A 15,765-nucleotide genomic window follows, 5' to 3' on the forward strand; every position below is an offset into this window, starting at 1 on the left:
TGAGTTAAGTATTTTACCATAAAGTTAAGTAAATTACTATAAATAACTGATCCTGTGTAAGGGCATTATCTATTCATTCAAATTCCTTTTCATGTCACTATATAGAACCCAGTCCAAGAAAATAAACTTCAACTTTCCAGTGGAGTTTGTAGCTGCCTTGCAGTGGGCCTAAATGCCTGCTCATGATCCTGTTCCCGCTGCCAGTTTCTATGACCAGCATTTACTGTGCTTGGCTGAACTGCTGAATTATGAGCAAAGGGAGAGAGCTCATGTCCAGAAAACAATTCAATGTGCTCTGACAAACAAGTCATGAGCGAGAGTGGATTGTTATCATATCCTAAGCTAGAATGTACTTCAGTCTTTCAACGCTGAAATGTTCTCTCATTTAATGTGAAATAGAAAATATTATGTATAAAAATTCTGCCGAAAATGACTTTTTATTGTAATTACGGTATACTATGTTCCATAATGTGAGAGACAAATATGGAAAAATGGAAAACACTACAAGAAGTACATTTAATCATCCCAAATACTCCTCTTCTCTCAAATTCTACTCAAGTGAGCATAACCAATGAGACTTAAACAAAAAATACCAAATAAACCATATATTTAATAAATGCTACAGATTTACTCAGTTTATATAAATTCTGCCCATTTCCAGAAAAAACACTGATAAATTGGAAAAGATACTAAAATCCCAGTCTCCAACTACACCTTCATGGCAGATAGTATGGTATATTGCATGCAGTTCTTATTCCCATGAAGCATTTTTAATTGGAATTTAATCAGTTTAATATATCAGTTACTGATCACACATGGATTTATAGCAGCTTTCACAGATTGGTTATTATTGATGGTAATAATGCACCTTATGTGACTAGGTGTATTTTGCGATGATGAGTTGCATTCCTGTTTAGTATTTAAGAACTGCTCATTTGCATTGATAAAGACAAAGTTCTCACAATAAAACTTGTGACAAAATAAACTTACTTACATACAAATGAACATTCCCATGAGTACAATGACAAACTGTGTGAATTTAGATAGCAATAAGCAGGAGATAAAAAACTTCCAGTAAATTGCTGATGTGAAAAGATCCATATTCCACTGTAGTCCATAAAGTCCATTACATAAGGACAGATAATTGTGACTCGATGTGAGTCACAGTCACGTCATATCCTGTACATCAAGGAGCATCGCATCTTGCTTCGTCCGGAGATGGTCTCGCACAACCAGATGCTTCACTAACTCAGAGCTCAAATCTGGAAGATTAAATAATTGAGCACAACGATACAGGCAATTCGCTCTTTATAACAAATGCTTGACACATTATCTATTGACTCACGTTTGTCATCAATGTCATTTGTTCAAAGTGTAAAACACTTAAAAGTCATGTTCCAAGAAGGAGGTTGTACTAACCCTGAATGTCTTCATTGAGGGAGGTGCTGAGCGCAGTCAGCTGAAGCACGGAGCAACTCTGCAGCTCACTGTGGCTCAGCATTTTCCTCCTAATGCTAATGTCACTGCTGGTCAGCTGCTGATTCACCACAACACACACCATGAGAGTGTGAGAGCAACCTCTAGCACATGTTCTTTCACAAAACAGTTCATCACATTCATACATTTGGCATGTAGACAGTAAAAGAGAGAATACAATATGAGCCTTCCTCTCACCTGCTGGTGCTGTTGCTTCTGTTCGGCCCAGAGCTTATCTCTGAGATCGCTCAGAGCTGCTCTGACTTCCTGTTTCAGGCCGGCAGAACGTCGCCCACATCCATGTGTGCCACACGGACTCTGCCAGTCATCAAGCAGAGATCATATTATCTTAATATCAGGTTGGAATATGACTAATTGCCTGACAAGTCAAGCATTTTGGCTGAAATGCAAATGTAGAGGGGTTTTTGGAACTGCGAACGCTCTGTGGTCACCTCTCTGCTGGATGTCCCCTCATCATCCTCTTCCTCGCTCTCACTGTTGTTGATAAAACACAGTTGTAGGTTTTTGGGACTATTAAACCTACAGAAACAGAAATAAAGTAGGGAGTCACTTTTTATAGTATCATAGGCAAGACACTGCTTTTAACAATTACTTAAACTGGGATAACCTTAAAGATATGATGCTTTTTGGGAAACTGAACTCAGGACTGTGTGTACTTCATGAGCTCTTTGGTAAAAGAGCAGTCATACCGAGATGTAATGACTGGAAAGCGATATCCACCAAAGTCACCCCCATCTCCCCACTGTTTCCTGAGAAGTGACTGGTGCTTCACCTGTGGCCACTGTCCTAGCACCGATTCTTCTTCTGTCAAACTCAGGCACTGGAATAAGATGATGAAAGAAAAAGCATCTAAATAGGTGACCATGAGGATACTAAGGAAGGGCCAAGATCTCACGCATCCGGGCAACTGAACGGTCTTTGTCGAACCTCTGCTTTTTTCCTTCTCTCTTCCTCCTGTTTCTCAAGCTCTGCTATTCGCAAGCTCAGGTCTTCCCAGTGCATGATGGGAAGCCCTTGGTTTTGTATGGCGGGCTGTTGGGTGTGTTGAGGCTGGGACTCTGCCACTTGGGGACCAGGGAGCGTGGGCTCGTTGGTGCTCTGATATTCCTGCCCCCTGCTGTCTACCCCCTCTTCCATCTGCTGGTGAATGAGGAAATGTCAGTACGCATTCACAGCACATGGTCAAATCACTACCTTATGCAAACAACATTCTGTTTATAAGCAGGACCAGTGAAGAGGTGACCAACAGTTTAAGGCGTTAACATTGGTGATTTTGCTCTCAACTGTCACACACCCTTGTTCCTCTCGTTCACCAGAAGTTTACTTTTGGGTCATACATTTTACAAGAATTAACCCATAACTGAATATTACGAACAACTGGGACTGTTTTTTTTTTTTTGTTATTGTTGCAAATAACGTGTATGTGGACAAAATGTTTGACGCCTACACGACAGCAATCAGTGTGGTTTTTCTGTGGGGGCGGGTTACAAGAAGTCACTCACTTTACCTCTTATCGGAAGCCTGAGCTCGACACCGCAGCTGCCATTCCGACCCAAAACTCCACTGCAGCGGGCAGGCCGAGTCCGCGCGCCTTCGGTAATCACGTCTTACCGGGTCATCTTTACTCCTCGCGCGAGGAAACACCCCGCCGTCTTCCCCGCGCCCGCGAGCTCCCTCTCAGTGCCCGCGAGCTTTGACCAAACTTTAGCTGCTCTCTACTCTAAAGCGTCCGAGAATTTCGCTACGCCGTCGTATAATTCAGACGCTGTTGGTTAAACTGACTGGAAAAGCAGGCGGAAAAGCCTCCAGGGTCGCTTTCACTACTTTTAGAACAACAAAATGGAAAGGGCGGACGAGTCGGGAAGGGTTAAGGCGTGAGGTGTCTAGTTTCACAATGTTCGGAGATGACGACTCAAACCAGATGGAAAAACTCAAAAATGAGTCGCGTAGTTCACGCTGTCGATAAAAGGGAGAAACGCCACATTTCCAAACAGAAGCCGGTTCATGTTGACAAATGGCGTTTTGGGGTCTAAATATTTGTTTTAAACTTGATTGTGTTGAGGCTTCACGATACTTCACCATGTTTGAGGTTAGACAGCTTCTCAAACTTATCGAGCACAAACACTAGCCTTAACTCATATTATTTTACTGAGTGCCAGCAGGAAAGCACAAGTGGAGAAACATGAGCCAATATAACATTGAAATAACAGTTATATCAGCTGATTCTTAAAAACTAGGATTTTAATTATCTTGGAAATTAGGCTACATTTAATTTCTTGTTATACATGTATACATATTTAGTGTTCAAGTAACATTATTCATTTAATTTATAAGCTATTGTGTAGGCTCATCCTACTAATTTAGGCTGTATAATTAAAGACGTAATCTGCATACTGTTGTATCTATATTCTTGCAGGATTTGTACAGGAATTTACTACTAAGTAATTCATAAGTATAAATCCTCTCATGGCTGCTTTCCCTGTGGTAACCTTCTTGGAGCAGTTGAAAATACTAAATACCACATTTTATGTGAAAGCGTATCCTTCATAAAAACACACCTTTAAAAATAGGATGTTGAAGTTTAGTGTATAACTGGGAAGTAACTGATAGTTACAGGGATGGAACAGTTGGAATAATGTTCTTTTGCTCTTTCTAACTAAATATTAGACTAAGTGTCTGTTGCTCCCAGAACCTGCCAGTGTGTGGCACCAACAAGTTTGTAGTTAATTTGTCTGTAAGCCTGAGGATTCATCCTCCGCTGTCTTCCGACTTCCTCATAGAGGCTCTCTACGACTGGGTTTGGAGGCGAGATCCCTGCTATGGTTGCCAAGTCCAGATAGTACTCCCACTGATCGGAGCCCATTTGTAGGAGGTGTTTCTCCTGAACACCCTTCTGCACCTTCATTTGCCTCTCACGCTCAGCTGCCTCTTCCATCATCTTGCGTGAGGGCAACTGGACAGTGCCTTCAAGAACAGCAAGCGCAAACTGAACCTGCGAGTGAGAGTGGGTAAAAGAAAAGGCAAGATTAAAGAAAAGCAGTTTACGGGCACTACCAAATAAATAGCAGAGGCTTACCTGATAATGGAAGTGAATAAAGGGGCAAATGATTTTGCAGATGCCTACAAAAAAAAGTGAGGGGAAGGCTGGAGGCAAGAGGTATTTATAAAGAGGGGCCACCAGGTGGTGCTGTATCCCCAGGCCAAGTTGTTTTGGGCAAAGGAATGGGAAATGGAAACTGTATCCAGTGCAAAACAAAAGGACTTCAGCATGGGCTACTGAGCCATCCTGGAAAAGCAGTGAGCCGTCCTCCAGGACCTTGACCACAGGGGGTGCCTGCTGGATCTCTGGGGGCAGGGGAAATGCCAGAGCTGGCTTATTATGGCTCAGCGTCACCTAGAGGTGGAGGAATTATAAGCAAAAGGGATTGTGCATTATTTGTTTGCCATGAACACTGTTCACAGCCCCGCACAGCACACATGACTGCAAAGGTCAATAATTCATTACTTATATCCTAAGTGACCAGTGAATAACCGCTACTTGGCCAGCATTTTTATTCAAATACCTATCCTGGCTACTCTACCATCCAGCAAAAAATGGACAAAACGCAGTTAATTACATAAAAAAATAACTGGAGAAAAGATTAATTATTTTGACATGTTTTTACCCAAATAAATTGTGCCAATAAGTGAGCAGGTACTTATCTCACACCTTTGCATTAGCTTGAACCAGCTCAAATGATATATCAACACCAGATGATCCAGCACCCAGAACCACAACAGACTGATGGGCGAATGGCTCTCGACAGCGATAAGAGTGACTGTGCATCACCTTCCCTGAGAATACCAGAGCAAGAGAGGAAATCAACAGAGAGAGATATGGTTAGACAAGTGTGAGAAATTGTTTGCACTCTCGGGGCCATGTTTGTTGTGAACAAGGAACATTTGCTGCACCTTTAAAATGCTCTATTCCCGGAATAGAGGGCAGGTGGGGTGTAGAATAATGCCTGTAGAACAGGAAGAACACATGAGTCATGCATAGAAGTCTGTGGCTCTTTTCCACACAGCTTCCTTCACACAAACTCTTTATGATTGGTTTGAACCGCAATCATTCAAATGCTAACATCAAGCCTGAAATCAGGTTAATGCTGGGGAAATTATTGCCAAAACTAAAATAATCCTATTTTAGGATGATAAAACAGACAATGTGACGAGTATCTCAGCAAATCTGCACTAAGGGATCAACTTCACTCAGAGCAAGTGGTGTTTTGTGCAGTCAGAGAGCAGAAATGACATTCCTCACCCACTGCAGATGAACACCGAGTCGAATGTCTGTGTGTTCTGCCCTCCATACGTGCCACGTGAAATTACCTCCCACGTCACAGCTCCCCCTTCTACTGTCTCCATGGAGATGGGTTTCACCTCTTCCACCACAGTGTTGAACTGCCGGGGAGAGGACCGTCACAAGCGCTACTTTAGCCTCCAATACAAAACGTTACTCGCTAATACCATAGGACATTTACAGGCCACTCCTCAGTGGCCTCCAATCATATGTGATTGGTGGCGTTTTTTTGCTACTGTATCTATGGCGCTGGCCAGTGATGTTAATGTTCTTTGAAAAGTATTATTGTTCCACTCTTCTGTGCCTGCGAGATATTTTCTGGATGTCCATAAAAGTTTATTCCAAAGATGTGCATATAATTTGTACATGTGGAAAATTTGAAAACCTTTATATATGGTGTGATGGCATGCCTCTTGCAGTATTTCTGCAAATACTGCAGAATATCCCGGTGAGACAGAAAAGAGGGCAGCTGGGCATCAAAAGGATAATCGGGGAACATCATAACCTCTTTAGGCAGGTTAGTCCTGAAAACAACACCCAGAGACGTGCAACTTCTGAACAGTGGCATAACACCTTTTCATAAATGAGCAGGCAGTATTTTGCTATTGTTTACGCACAATATTTCTAATATAGAGAAATTTACCAATGTGCACTGTTAAATGTTAAAGGTTCTGAATGCAGACCAGCGTGATAAACGGGATACCTGAGGTCTCTGTACATGCTGCTGTGAACTGGATGACCATTGTCATGAATGCCCACACGTTCCTCATAGAACCATGTGCCGCCCACATGGTCGGTGATTTCATATACCACTGGGGGATCAAACGTGGTGGATCGGGACGAAACGTGACGAGCCACGCACAGCCCTGCGGCCCCTGCGCCCACTATGGCCACACGGAGCTTTCCTGTCGCCGACATCTTTTGAGGACGAACACGGGAAAGGGGGAGGACACAAACGCGAAGACGAAGTGGGAAATTGATGCACACAACCAACGCGTTAGGGTTAGGCTAGTCGATGACTCGAGTTCGTCAAACGCAATAGACCATTTTACGATTTTCTCCAACGTACAAAAATATGCAAGACCGTTCAACAAAGTGGCTCGGTAACTCATGCAATTTTTTTATGGAGCCGTTATAGAGATCGACAATATGGGGATTATCGCCGTTTAGATGGCAGTTAACGTACTCTCCAATATGTACGCACCACACGGCTCAGATACGGACTCTGAACTTTAAGCTCTCTTGCACATCCACGTTATATCCGACCCGTCTATTCCAAAATCAGCTACTGTACCAAATATTTATTATTTGGTATTGGCCTAACATCAATGCCTATTAATGTTCTACTTTGAAAAATCCACTATCAGTGCGTCTTGGCTACTCTGCATTACCAAACGTGCCTCGAAAAGTTCTCAAGAGAGCGTAGTTTTCTGTTTCTGTAATTCCTTGCTTTGCCTTTCCCCAAGTGCTACTCCTTCAAGGGCTTTCACGCTAAAATGGTCCCACCAGTGTTCGTCCAATTGCATATAAGTCGCTCATATTTGCCTGCCAGCTTCAGATGCATTTGATCTGTAACTATATTCGTATTTTCCCTACACTGTCGGCATGCACTGAACCGTTTCTCAACAGCGTTTAATCAGAAACATACGGTGGCCGTGAAGACCCATCGCGCTGCAGTCACACAAACAATATTCATAAAAATGAAAACGCATTTCCGATGCGTTTTCAAAAAAACGCTGCAAATCCAGCCACAACACAACGGAGGTGTTTCCGGAGGACACGCACAGGGGTATGGACTTCTATGAAATAATTATATTTGCGATTACCACTGTTATATCGTTAGATTGGTTACACTGATACAGAATAAACAACTGACTTATTCATGCTCCGCATTCTTGCATTTTTACTATTTCTAGGTTGTGCAGAAGGCAGCCTTGAAGAACACTGATAAAAATCCAAGTTAACACTAAGTTTATACCTTAATACCTAGTTAACTAGACTCCATCAGAGGGTGTTACTAATTTATCAGGCTATCGTGTTGGATCGTTTAGCTATCGTTTAGCTAGCGTAATTATCTTACGGTATATTATCTAAAGTGTTTTGTTTTTACATACATACAAAATGATTGGAAATTAATAACACTCTAAAGGTAGGTATATAGACAGAAACTGAGCTGTATCAGGCAGTATCTCATTACATTGAACTGGATTGTAAAACAGTAACACTCTGAATGTAGGTAACTAGATAGCCAGTTCTTTACTGACAGGGTCAGATTTATTTTTATGTTAAATGGGATTTTGTTTGATCAGCGTTATTTAAGGCTGAGTTCTTTATAACCGAGCAGTAGAATCACACACAAGAATGTGAAGCACGAACAGCCCAATTGTTCATTCTGTGCCATAATACCAACCACAAAACTGGTAATCGCGAGTATAAATTACGTTTCACTTGCTGTTCGGTTGTCCATCCTTTTTCCTTGTTCCATTATGTTGGGACTGGATTTGCAGCGTTTCTGAAGTTGTATGTGTTTTCTGAATTTGCATCGCGTTTCTGAAATGTAGCGCATGTGTTGTCGTTTTCATTAATATGCTTTGCGTAGTTGCAGCGCGTTTTTTTTTGTTTGTTTTTTCATTTGCAGCGATGGGTCTTCCCTACCAATGTAGAAAACGTTTTATTTTCATACAGCACCTATCAATTGTTCGTTCCTTTACAAAAATATTCCTTGACTATTCCTTGTAGAAATAAGCCCTCAAAAAATGACTGTTGAAAACACCTACCCATAATTATACTGTATTTTCAATTATAGCTTTTCTGTAGTTGTAATAGTCAACAACACAAGAATACACGCTCAATTTATATTTAATGTTTAATTCAGTTGTTCAAATATATTAATAATTCACTTGTTCACCTCACTGAGGCACCACAATGAAAAACAAACCAGTATTTAATTTTGTTTATTCTTATAAGATCTTGTTCCATAAAAGTCCTCCTGTGGGGCTTTGCTTTTCTTTATTTTTCCACCTGAAATAAAAAAGTATTACGGCATTACAATCTTGATCTCCTGCTTTGCTTGAATTCTTTTACAGTCAGAAATATTGGAATAATTTTTCCAACATTACTTTAAAATGTATTAAACACCTTTTCCCTTTTCAATCTTCAAAAATACTCAATAATAAAAACTAATAGTTTTGTAAAAAGAATCTTTGAAATAAAAAAACCCCCCCTGAAAACTAAAATATCATAATTTGATAATTGCAAGATATGTACACACATTATAGAATTTTACTGCCTGTAAATCAGTAAGTTGCTCCATGCGTATAGGTATCAAGTTTGATATCTAAAACAACAAACATGCCTGGTAACATTGGATAGCAAAATTTGAACTTTTTTGTTTATCAAATTTTATAATAATTATGTATTAGCCTACTTATTGATAAATAAGGCTGTTATTACACTTGAAATAAGTACAGATATACTTCAGAAATGTACATTGTGTTATTTATGCCTATATTTCACCTCAGGAACATCCTCCTTCAGTGTCCAGCGGTAGTCTGCCAACATAGAGGGGATCCACTTTCCTTGGTACCACTTTTCCATGTTATACATAAAGACATATTACTATACTGGACCGACAAATGATGAGTAATAGAGAAATTCTGAAAATGTATTTGGATTCAGCATGCAAAACATATGCAGGGATATATATATAATAATAATATATTGGTATTTTATTTGCAGGAAGCAAGATCATTGAACAGTGTAATTTGTTTCAACTGTACAATGTCACGGACTGCTCCTCCCCTATAAGGCACGTGGTAAGGCCTGCCGCGTGCAGGGGGATCCACATGTACTGTGAATATCTGTTTTGTAACCACGCCCCTTCTGGATTGCATACACGTGCACAGGGTTTATTGGTAAGTGTTAATGTGTCTATTCAAACCCCTGTCCGTGCGTGTTCCCTTCGTTGGTCATTGTCACTACGTGTGTGTTAACTCCTAGCTCTGTAGCAGTAACGTTGGTTTGTGTAGGTCCCTTTAACGTGTACACATCTTCACTCAGTTTTAAATGTATGGTCATGTTTACGGTAATCGTTATGTGTGAGTGCCATCTGATATATTGGGGGGAGGTTGATGCATTGATGTATATTGATATGTTTGGGAGGTTGTCCCTTTTTCCTTTAGATACTCAAAACTGTACTGCCAAAACATGTTCCCAAGATCTCATACAGCTCGGCAGAGTGCTTCGCCAGCAGAAAGAAAAGGAAAGAACACAGTGAACCGTATACTGATAGTGTCAAGCTGAATACACGAGTGTATTATCTCAACTTCCCCTTCCTTCCTTTACCCAAATCTTGTTTTCCAACAGTAGTGCAAATAATTCACGATGCTTGCATGCCGATATCTTCCCTAGAATGTCAGTGCCAGAAACTTATCACCCAAACCTACAAACCTCCTTTCCAGCATTTGATAATGAACTCAGCTTGCATCATGCAGAAATTTCTAATATTGCCTGGTTATGGTTGATGTGTTCTCAAGACAAACAGAGACCTTCCCTGCTGAAATGCAACAGCCACACAGGCCCTAATCAAGGATATCCTCCAAGGTATGTGTAACAATTTGAGAATAGACAAATGCTTATGGTAGGATGTTTTAATAGTATGATGTTTTAATAAAATATCACAGGGACCAAAAGGAGTAGTAGAATCACCAAGCAGATATACATAAGCTGAAAGGAAGTCCAAGCCATGGTCAAAATACAGTCCAACATTCCAGGATCTAGAGAGCAACAGACAAACAAGCAATTCCAAAAGGGCAAGCCAAGAGACAAATACGAGACCAGAAAAACAACATCATGCACACAGTGCGATATGGGAAAACCACTGAGCATGCACATGAACACATCGGCAGTACTTGAACAGAGTCTTTATAGGGTTGTGATCATTACAAACAGGTGAGTTCTATTATTTGTCTGGGGAGGATGATCTGCTGAAGATTTCCTGATAGGCTGATGGTAAGTGATAATGGGTTGCTTGGGTGTTTTGGGAAATGAAGTTGGCTGCTGTAGTTTTCTGTGGGGTTGAACAGTATGTGATGGTGGGGAGTTCCCAGAAGGATGTCCACTGACAGTAGTGAAAGATTTCAGAACTCTCTTCTGTCCTAGGTATTACACTAAAATACCACTGTGCTTATCACCAAGAGTCTGGAAGAGCTGGGGAAAGGTGGAATGGAGCATTAAAGTTAAAATTGGCCAAAGAAACTTGCAAAAGAAACTTATTTGGACTGGGTTACTTACCTAACACTGATGTATTTGAGGGAGCAAGCTTTTTACTTTACAGGTCTGAGTCTCTATGAAATCCTAGTAGGTTGTCTGATGCCAATCCCAGGCCTGGCTATCCAAGTACACCTTGAATTGTAACGCTAGCCGAAGTGCCGTTGGGCGTGGAACAGGACGTTCAGACTCCCTCGACGGTGACAGTGACGTTTATTTACATGCAACACAGACAGTAACAGTGGCACTCACATATAACATTCACGGATAACATAACTTTATAATAGACACGGATAGCTCACACAAAACTGAAGACGATACGCATAAGCAAAACATCTACACAGCCATTCAACATTACAGGGCTACAACGACCATTGGCGAGGTGCACACTGACAGCAGTTTAAATAGACATACAAACACTTAACGTCTTAAACCCTGTACAGGTGTGCGCCCTCACAGAGGGTGTGGCTACAAACAAATGAACCCCCTGCACGCGGCAGGCCGTACCACGTGACTCGTGGTGGAGGAGCGGTCCATGACATGAATGTATTGACAGATAATTAGCTTTGCATATGCTTGGTCTTTTCTTTGTGTTTCACTCACAGGTCAAACAATATAAGATTCTAGATCCAAGTACCCAGCTCTGAGTACAGCCTGGTCACCTGGTGCAACCCTGGAACGCCGACATAAGGCTAAAACCATTTGCGGTGCTGTTCATTCAAACAGCTGTGAGGATTGTCCCACCATTATCCCATATTCAGCTATATCCCTAGCTTTGAACGGAAGAAAAATTCCTAAGGGGAACCATCACCAGTAGAAGACCATGCCTCTCCTGTGAAATCCCCTGTCTCCGCTGGAGATGGACTGGAACATGTGTGTTAGCCAATGTCTGTGATTATTGTCATGTCCATTTTGTTTCATTTTGAGAAGGAAAACCTGATATTCCACCAAGTTCAGTGAGGGATTTTGACTCATATGTAATGGTATTAACTCAGTTTATGTCTCATCGGAAACACCTCACTGATTCACATGCCATTAGTGCGAGGCCATGTGATGTGTTCAGAAGATCTGTTATGAGGGTGAAAAGTGAGTGGCATTAGGAACTAGTTCCTGTTGTGCCTGCATTAGCATTAATACTAGCAGGATGTATCGCCATCCTCATGGCATCCTTTCAAATCTTTTCCATGTTTGTCAAGTATAAATTAAACCTACCAGAAGAGTTCTATTGGCTGTGTAGCCATTTAGCTTATACGTTTTGCCCATGCATTGATCTGGTTCCTGTTTCATGGTTGCCGTTATTCCCCTAGTCGATGCCAGTTGCCTACCATCAGTCCAACAAAATGTAAGTTGGATTAAATTCTAGGGAAATTGCCAAATTGAATGGAGTATGTCATGGCTTCTTGTCATGGCAGATCCATGGATAGGAAGGGGTGCCATCACCAGGTATGGTATTTTTCCTTTGGGGGAGTAATTTGCAGAAAATAAATAAAATAAATCTTTTGTTGTGCAGCATATGGCCCACAATTCTGCTGTAGCTTTGGGCTTTGGGCTCTGCCTTACTACTCCTCATCCTCTCTGAAGGAAAAGAAAAAATAAAGAATGGTAACCTGAGTATGTGGTTATAAAAGGAAGTAGTGCTGTGCTTGCTTTGTGCTTGGCAGCTCGGCTCTCCACTATGGATTGTTGAATAAAATATGATTGCACACTCAAGTGTGGCCTCTGTCCTTCCTAAACTGGGAATCTGAGATTTTGGGAGTAATTTCCACAACATGCAGCTGGACCCTTACCTGCAACATTTTTAAATGCATGCACAATTCCTGCAGGATACCTCCACAGATCCTTCACAAACATTCAAATTCTGAATTTTTAACAATTTGGTGCCATAACCCAGAGTGCAGTGACACTTCTTTGGTGAGTAACACCATTATTCTAAACCAAGAAATATCATCTGGATGTTGTTCTGTGTTAGATCATAGTCAGTATAAGGTAGTATAGCTGAGGTCCTCTTAGAGATTGAGAGATGGCTATGTTGCTATAGTTGCTGTTACCTTGGCCTTGGGGTATATCATCAAGCATGACTCTTTTGAAGAATGCTTATTGGTTATTAAGCTTTATTGGGAGTCCTAATCCTCAAGAGGAGCAAATTGCTGGACTGGCCAAGCAAAATGTTAGATTAGGTGAAGAGTGTACAAAGAATAAAACATCTGCTTCAAACACTCAGAAAACATGAGAGGCTTCAGAGGTCATTAGAGGACTCTGAACAGAAACTCACTGACTGTGAGTGAAACAGGGACCTCCCTGTTAGGGCAGTGGTCCTGGCCTCCACCTGTATCCCCTCCATCAGGACAGCTGTGTCACACAGAAGATAAAAGTCCTCTGGCCCAAACTATAATGTTTACAGATTTGGTTGTTATATGCAGAAGCCTCTGATGACTGCTTTCCCTCAGAAAATACAGGGAGTTTTTATTATGCAGGTCAAAAGACAAACAGTCCAAGGTTGAAAACAACTAACTAAGCAATACAGGCTAGGACTAAATGTAGTCAAAAATGAAGTGAAAGGTCTAAACAAGCAAACTGGGTAGTGTAGGCCAAAAATAGTGAACTTTAAAACAGATCAGAGCATAGATCAAAACAAACATAAATAAGAACAGTACTAATGGAAATGCCGACAAAAATGCGTAAAAGCCATAGAATCAGCAGTTGGAGAGAGCTGCAGAAATCCTTTTACATACATCCTAGAATGAAGTTGCTGGTACAATGGGCAGAGGACTGGATGTGATTAATAGGCAGGTGATCTGGAATGGGCAAGGGAGGTCAGAGGCGGATTTGTGGGACTGGCAATAATACCAACACCTTGGATATAACATACACAGAATTTATCCATCCCAGAGAACTGGCACTTCAGTGATCTCAGGCAAAAAAAAAACCCCAAAACAACTGTATTCACTACACCCTGAGGATGCCAATGCTATAACGAGTCAAGGACTTTATGTGTCGGTCAGCAAGGAGCTAGCGAATAGAATACTGGAAGGTTGGGGTGATGATACAGAAATTGATCAAAACTGGAAAGCTTTTAATAATTGGATCCTTTAAAAACATCTCAGAGATCCTGACTGGAAACAAAGCACTGATTATACACAGAAAAAGGGTCAGACCACACCTGATTTTTGTGATCCGTTTGAATGAACCTTTCTGACAATCTCAATAATGTCAACACTGATAACTTTGATTATGGGCCTCACTTTGTCCAACTGATAGAATCACTGAGACCAGATTTTTTGCAATGCCGAACTGGAGAAAAGCTCAACAGACTCAAGCATCTCAAACATGAACTTGATTGTTTTGATGATTTGCGTTTCACTTTTTCAAATATTGCTGCTATACAGGTGCAGGTAGGAGACAGCTTGGACACAGGCCTCAAGCAGCAATCAGATAATCAAAGACTTCCTGCAGTGGGAAAGACTTTGCGTGGCACTACTGTCACAAAATAGGCAACTAGGTTAGAAAATTGTCGTAAAAAGAAGGCAGACCTTCATAACAAGGAGAAAATGCAAACCAATATCTCTGTAGTAAGCACATCAGTAGGTCTTTTTCAGCAACAGATATCTGTATTACCAAAGCTGTGCATGGAGCATTGTCTGGCAGCCTCCCCAATCTCCACCCTCCCTCTGCTGCTTAGTTAAACTAGTTTGCCCTGCTGCCTCTGCCCACCTTTATGCAATCAGTAAATGTGCAACACAATGTTCCTTTTCTGACTGATAAGGGAGCTCAAATCACTACTTTATCCGAGGACTGTTGTGTAGTCTTAGGAATGTCATTAACAGATAAATGTGTTCTTACTGAGAGTGCTGGTAATGCTAGTGTCTTCCTCACTCAGGCTGATCCAGCTGATTTGTGCCTGGGAGCTAAAATCATTTCATATCACTTTAGATGGGAAAAATTGACAACATCTTTGTAATGGATTTTTTTAGGTCCCTGAATTGTTCACTGTCAATTAATGCTGCTTTTTGGGTGGGTAGCATTGCCGTATACAATCTGATTTTGCTGATCACCCAATCTTGTCTGCCGATAAGGATGACTGTGGTCTTCTGGACATGCAACCAGCTGTGCTAACAGGTTGCACCCGGTAGGGGGCGTCTTTCAGGACACGCCCTTTTATGATGCTTATTTGATTCTCTTCTCTGATGGGTTACCAACTCGGAATTATATTGGTGGACAATACCAATCTGGCTGGAAACACTTGCCTGTTGTGCCTTATCTGCTCCTCAGGTTGAACTGGTGGCTTTAACTGAAGCATGCAAACTCACCGAGAGCCAAAGGTTCACAATTTACACAGACTCTGTATTGGAATTGCAGATGACTTTGGACGTCTGTGACACCACAGAAGCTTCTTGACAGCTGCAGAAACCTCACTTAAGAATGCTGAGTTGGTGCAGGCGCTTCCGCAAACAGTTAGGTGACCCAGTGAACTAGCCATGGTAAAAATCAAAGAATACCCTGACAGTGACTCAAGTGAAGTACATGGCAAAAGGCTTGCTGACACGTCAACAAAAAGGGCATGTTCAAGTCCTTCAGGCTTTGCACAAATCTCACACTGACACAGACTGCAGCATTTCTTCTACACATGAGCTACAATCCGGTTCTCTAATGTGGGAACTTGG

The 15,765-nt window shown here is 41.4% G+C and overlaps 2 protein-coding genes and 1 long non-coding RNA gene across 6 annotated transcripts; 1 reads left to right on the top strand and 2 right to left on the bottom strand.

Moving 5' to 3' along the window:
- Positions 1–418: 418 nt before the first annotated feature.
- Positions 419–3,353, bottom strand: im:7136398 (schwannomin-interacting protein 1). 3 transcript variants are annotated; one of them, XM_027020940.2, is made up of 7 exons: positions 3,005–3,353; positions 2,425–2,634; positions 2,187–2,317; positions 1,929–2,016; positions 1,675–1,794; positions 1,420–1,537; positions 419–1,262 (listed from the first exon to the last, which is right to left on the bottom strand). In XM_027020940.2, the coding sequence occupies exons 2-7, from the start codon at positions 2,632–2,634 to the stop codon at positions 1,168–1,170; spliced, it is 762 nt and encodes a 253-aa protein (XP_026876741.2). In that variant the 5' UTR covers positions 3,005–3,353; the 3' UTR covers positions 419–1,167. The 3 variants fall into 3 exon arrangements, with proteins under 3 accessions (XP_026876741.2, XP_026876743.2, XP_026876740.2); XM_027020942.2 differs by having other exon boundaries at positions 1,420–1,534; positions 2,425–2,637; XM_027020939.2 differs by having other exon boundaries at positions 2,425–2,637.
- A 367-nt stretch (positions 3,354–3,720) lies between these two features.
- Positions 3,721–7,451, bottom strand: LOC113584184 (flavin-containing monooxygenase FMO GS-OX-like 4). 2 transcript variants are annotated; one of them, XM_027020950.2, is made up of 8 exons: positions 7,041–7,451; positions 6,540–6,754; positions 6,222–6,360; positions 5,798–5,937; positions 5,449–5,501; positions 5,207–5,331; positions 4,574–4,891; positions 3,721–4,489 (listed from the first exon to the last, which is right to left on the bottom strand). In XM_027020950.2, exons 2-8 carry the CDS (start codon positions 6,752–6,754, stop codon positions 4,166–4,168), a joined length of 1,314 nt encoding a protein of 437 aa, XP_026876751.2. In that variant the 5' UTR covers positions 7,041–7,451; the 3' UTR covers positions 3,721–4,165. The 2 variants fall into 2 exon arrangements, with proteins under 2 accessions (XP_026876751.2, XP_026876750.2); XM_027020949.2 differs by lacking the exon at positions 7,041–7,451 and having other exon boundaries at positions 6,540–6,777.
- LOC118242819 lies at positions 6,854–12,764 on the top strand. Its single transcript, XR_004777059.1, has 3 exons — positions 6,854–6,939; positions 9,358–9,418; positions 11,710–12,764. It is a non-coding gene; the product is annotated as an uncharacterized LOC118242819 (long non-coding RNA).
- Positions 12,765–15,765: the final 3,001 nt, after the last annotated feature.

Source organism: Electrophorus electricus, chromosome 17, assembly GCF_013358815.1.
Source record: "Electrophorus electricus isolate fEleEle1 chromosome 17, fEleEle1.pri, whole genome shotgun sequence".
Taxonomy (NCBI): domain Eukaryota; kingdom Metazoa; phylum Chordata; class Actinopteri; order Gymnotiformes; family Gymnotidae; genus Electrophorus; species Electrophorus electricus.

Coding starts and splice junctions, on each gene's coding strand:
- im:7136398 (XM_027020940.2), bottom strand. CDS start 2,634: ATGGAAGAGGGGGTAGACAGCAGGGGGCAGGAATATCAGAGCACCAAC. Junction 2,318..2,424: donor AGAGAAGGAAAAAAGCAGAG/GTTCGACAAAGA, acceptor ATCTTATTCCAG/TGCCTGAGTTTGACAGAAGA. Junction 1,263..1,419: donor CCTCAATGAAGACATTCAGG/GTTAGTACAACC, acceptor TTAATCTTCCAG/ATTTGAGCTCTGAGTTAGTG.
- LOC113584184 (XM_027020950.2), bottom strand. CDS start 6,754: ATGTCGGCGACAGGAAAGCTCCGTGTGGCCATAGTGGGCGCAGGGGCC. Junction 6,361..6,539: donor AGCATGTACAGAGACCTCAG/GTATCCCGTTTA, acceptor TGTTGTTTTCAG/GACTAACCTGCCTAAAGAGG. Junction 5,332..5,448: donor GGGAATAGAGCATTTTAAAG/GTGCAGCAAATG, acceptor TGGTATTCTCAG/GGAAGGTGATGCACAGTCAC.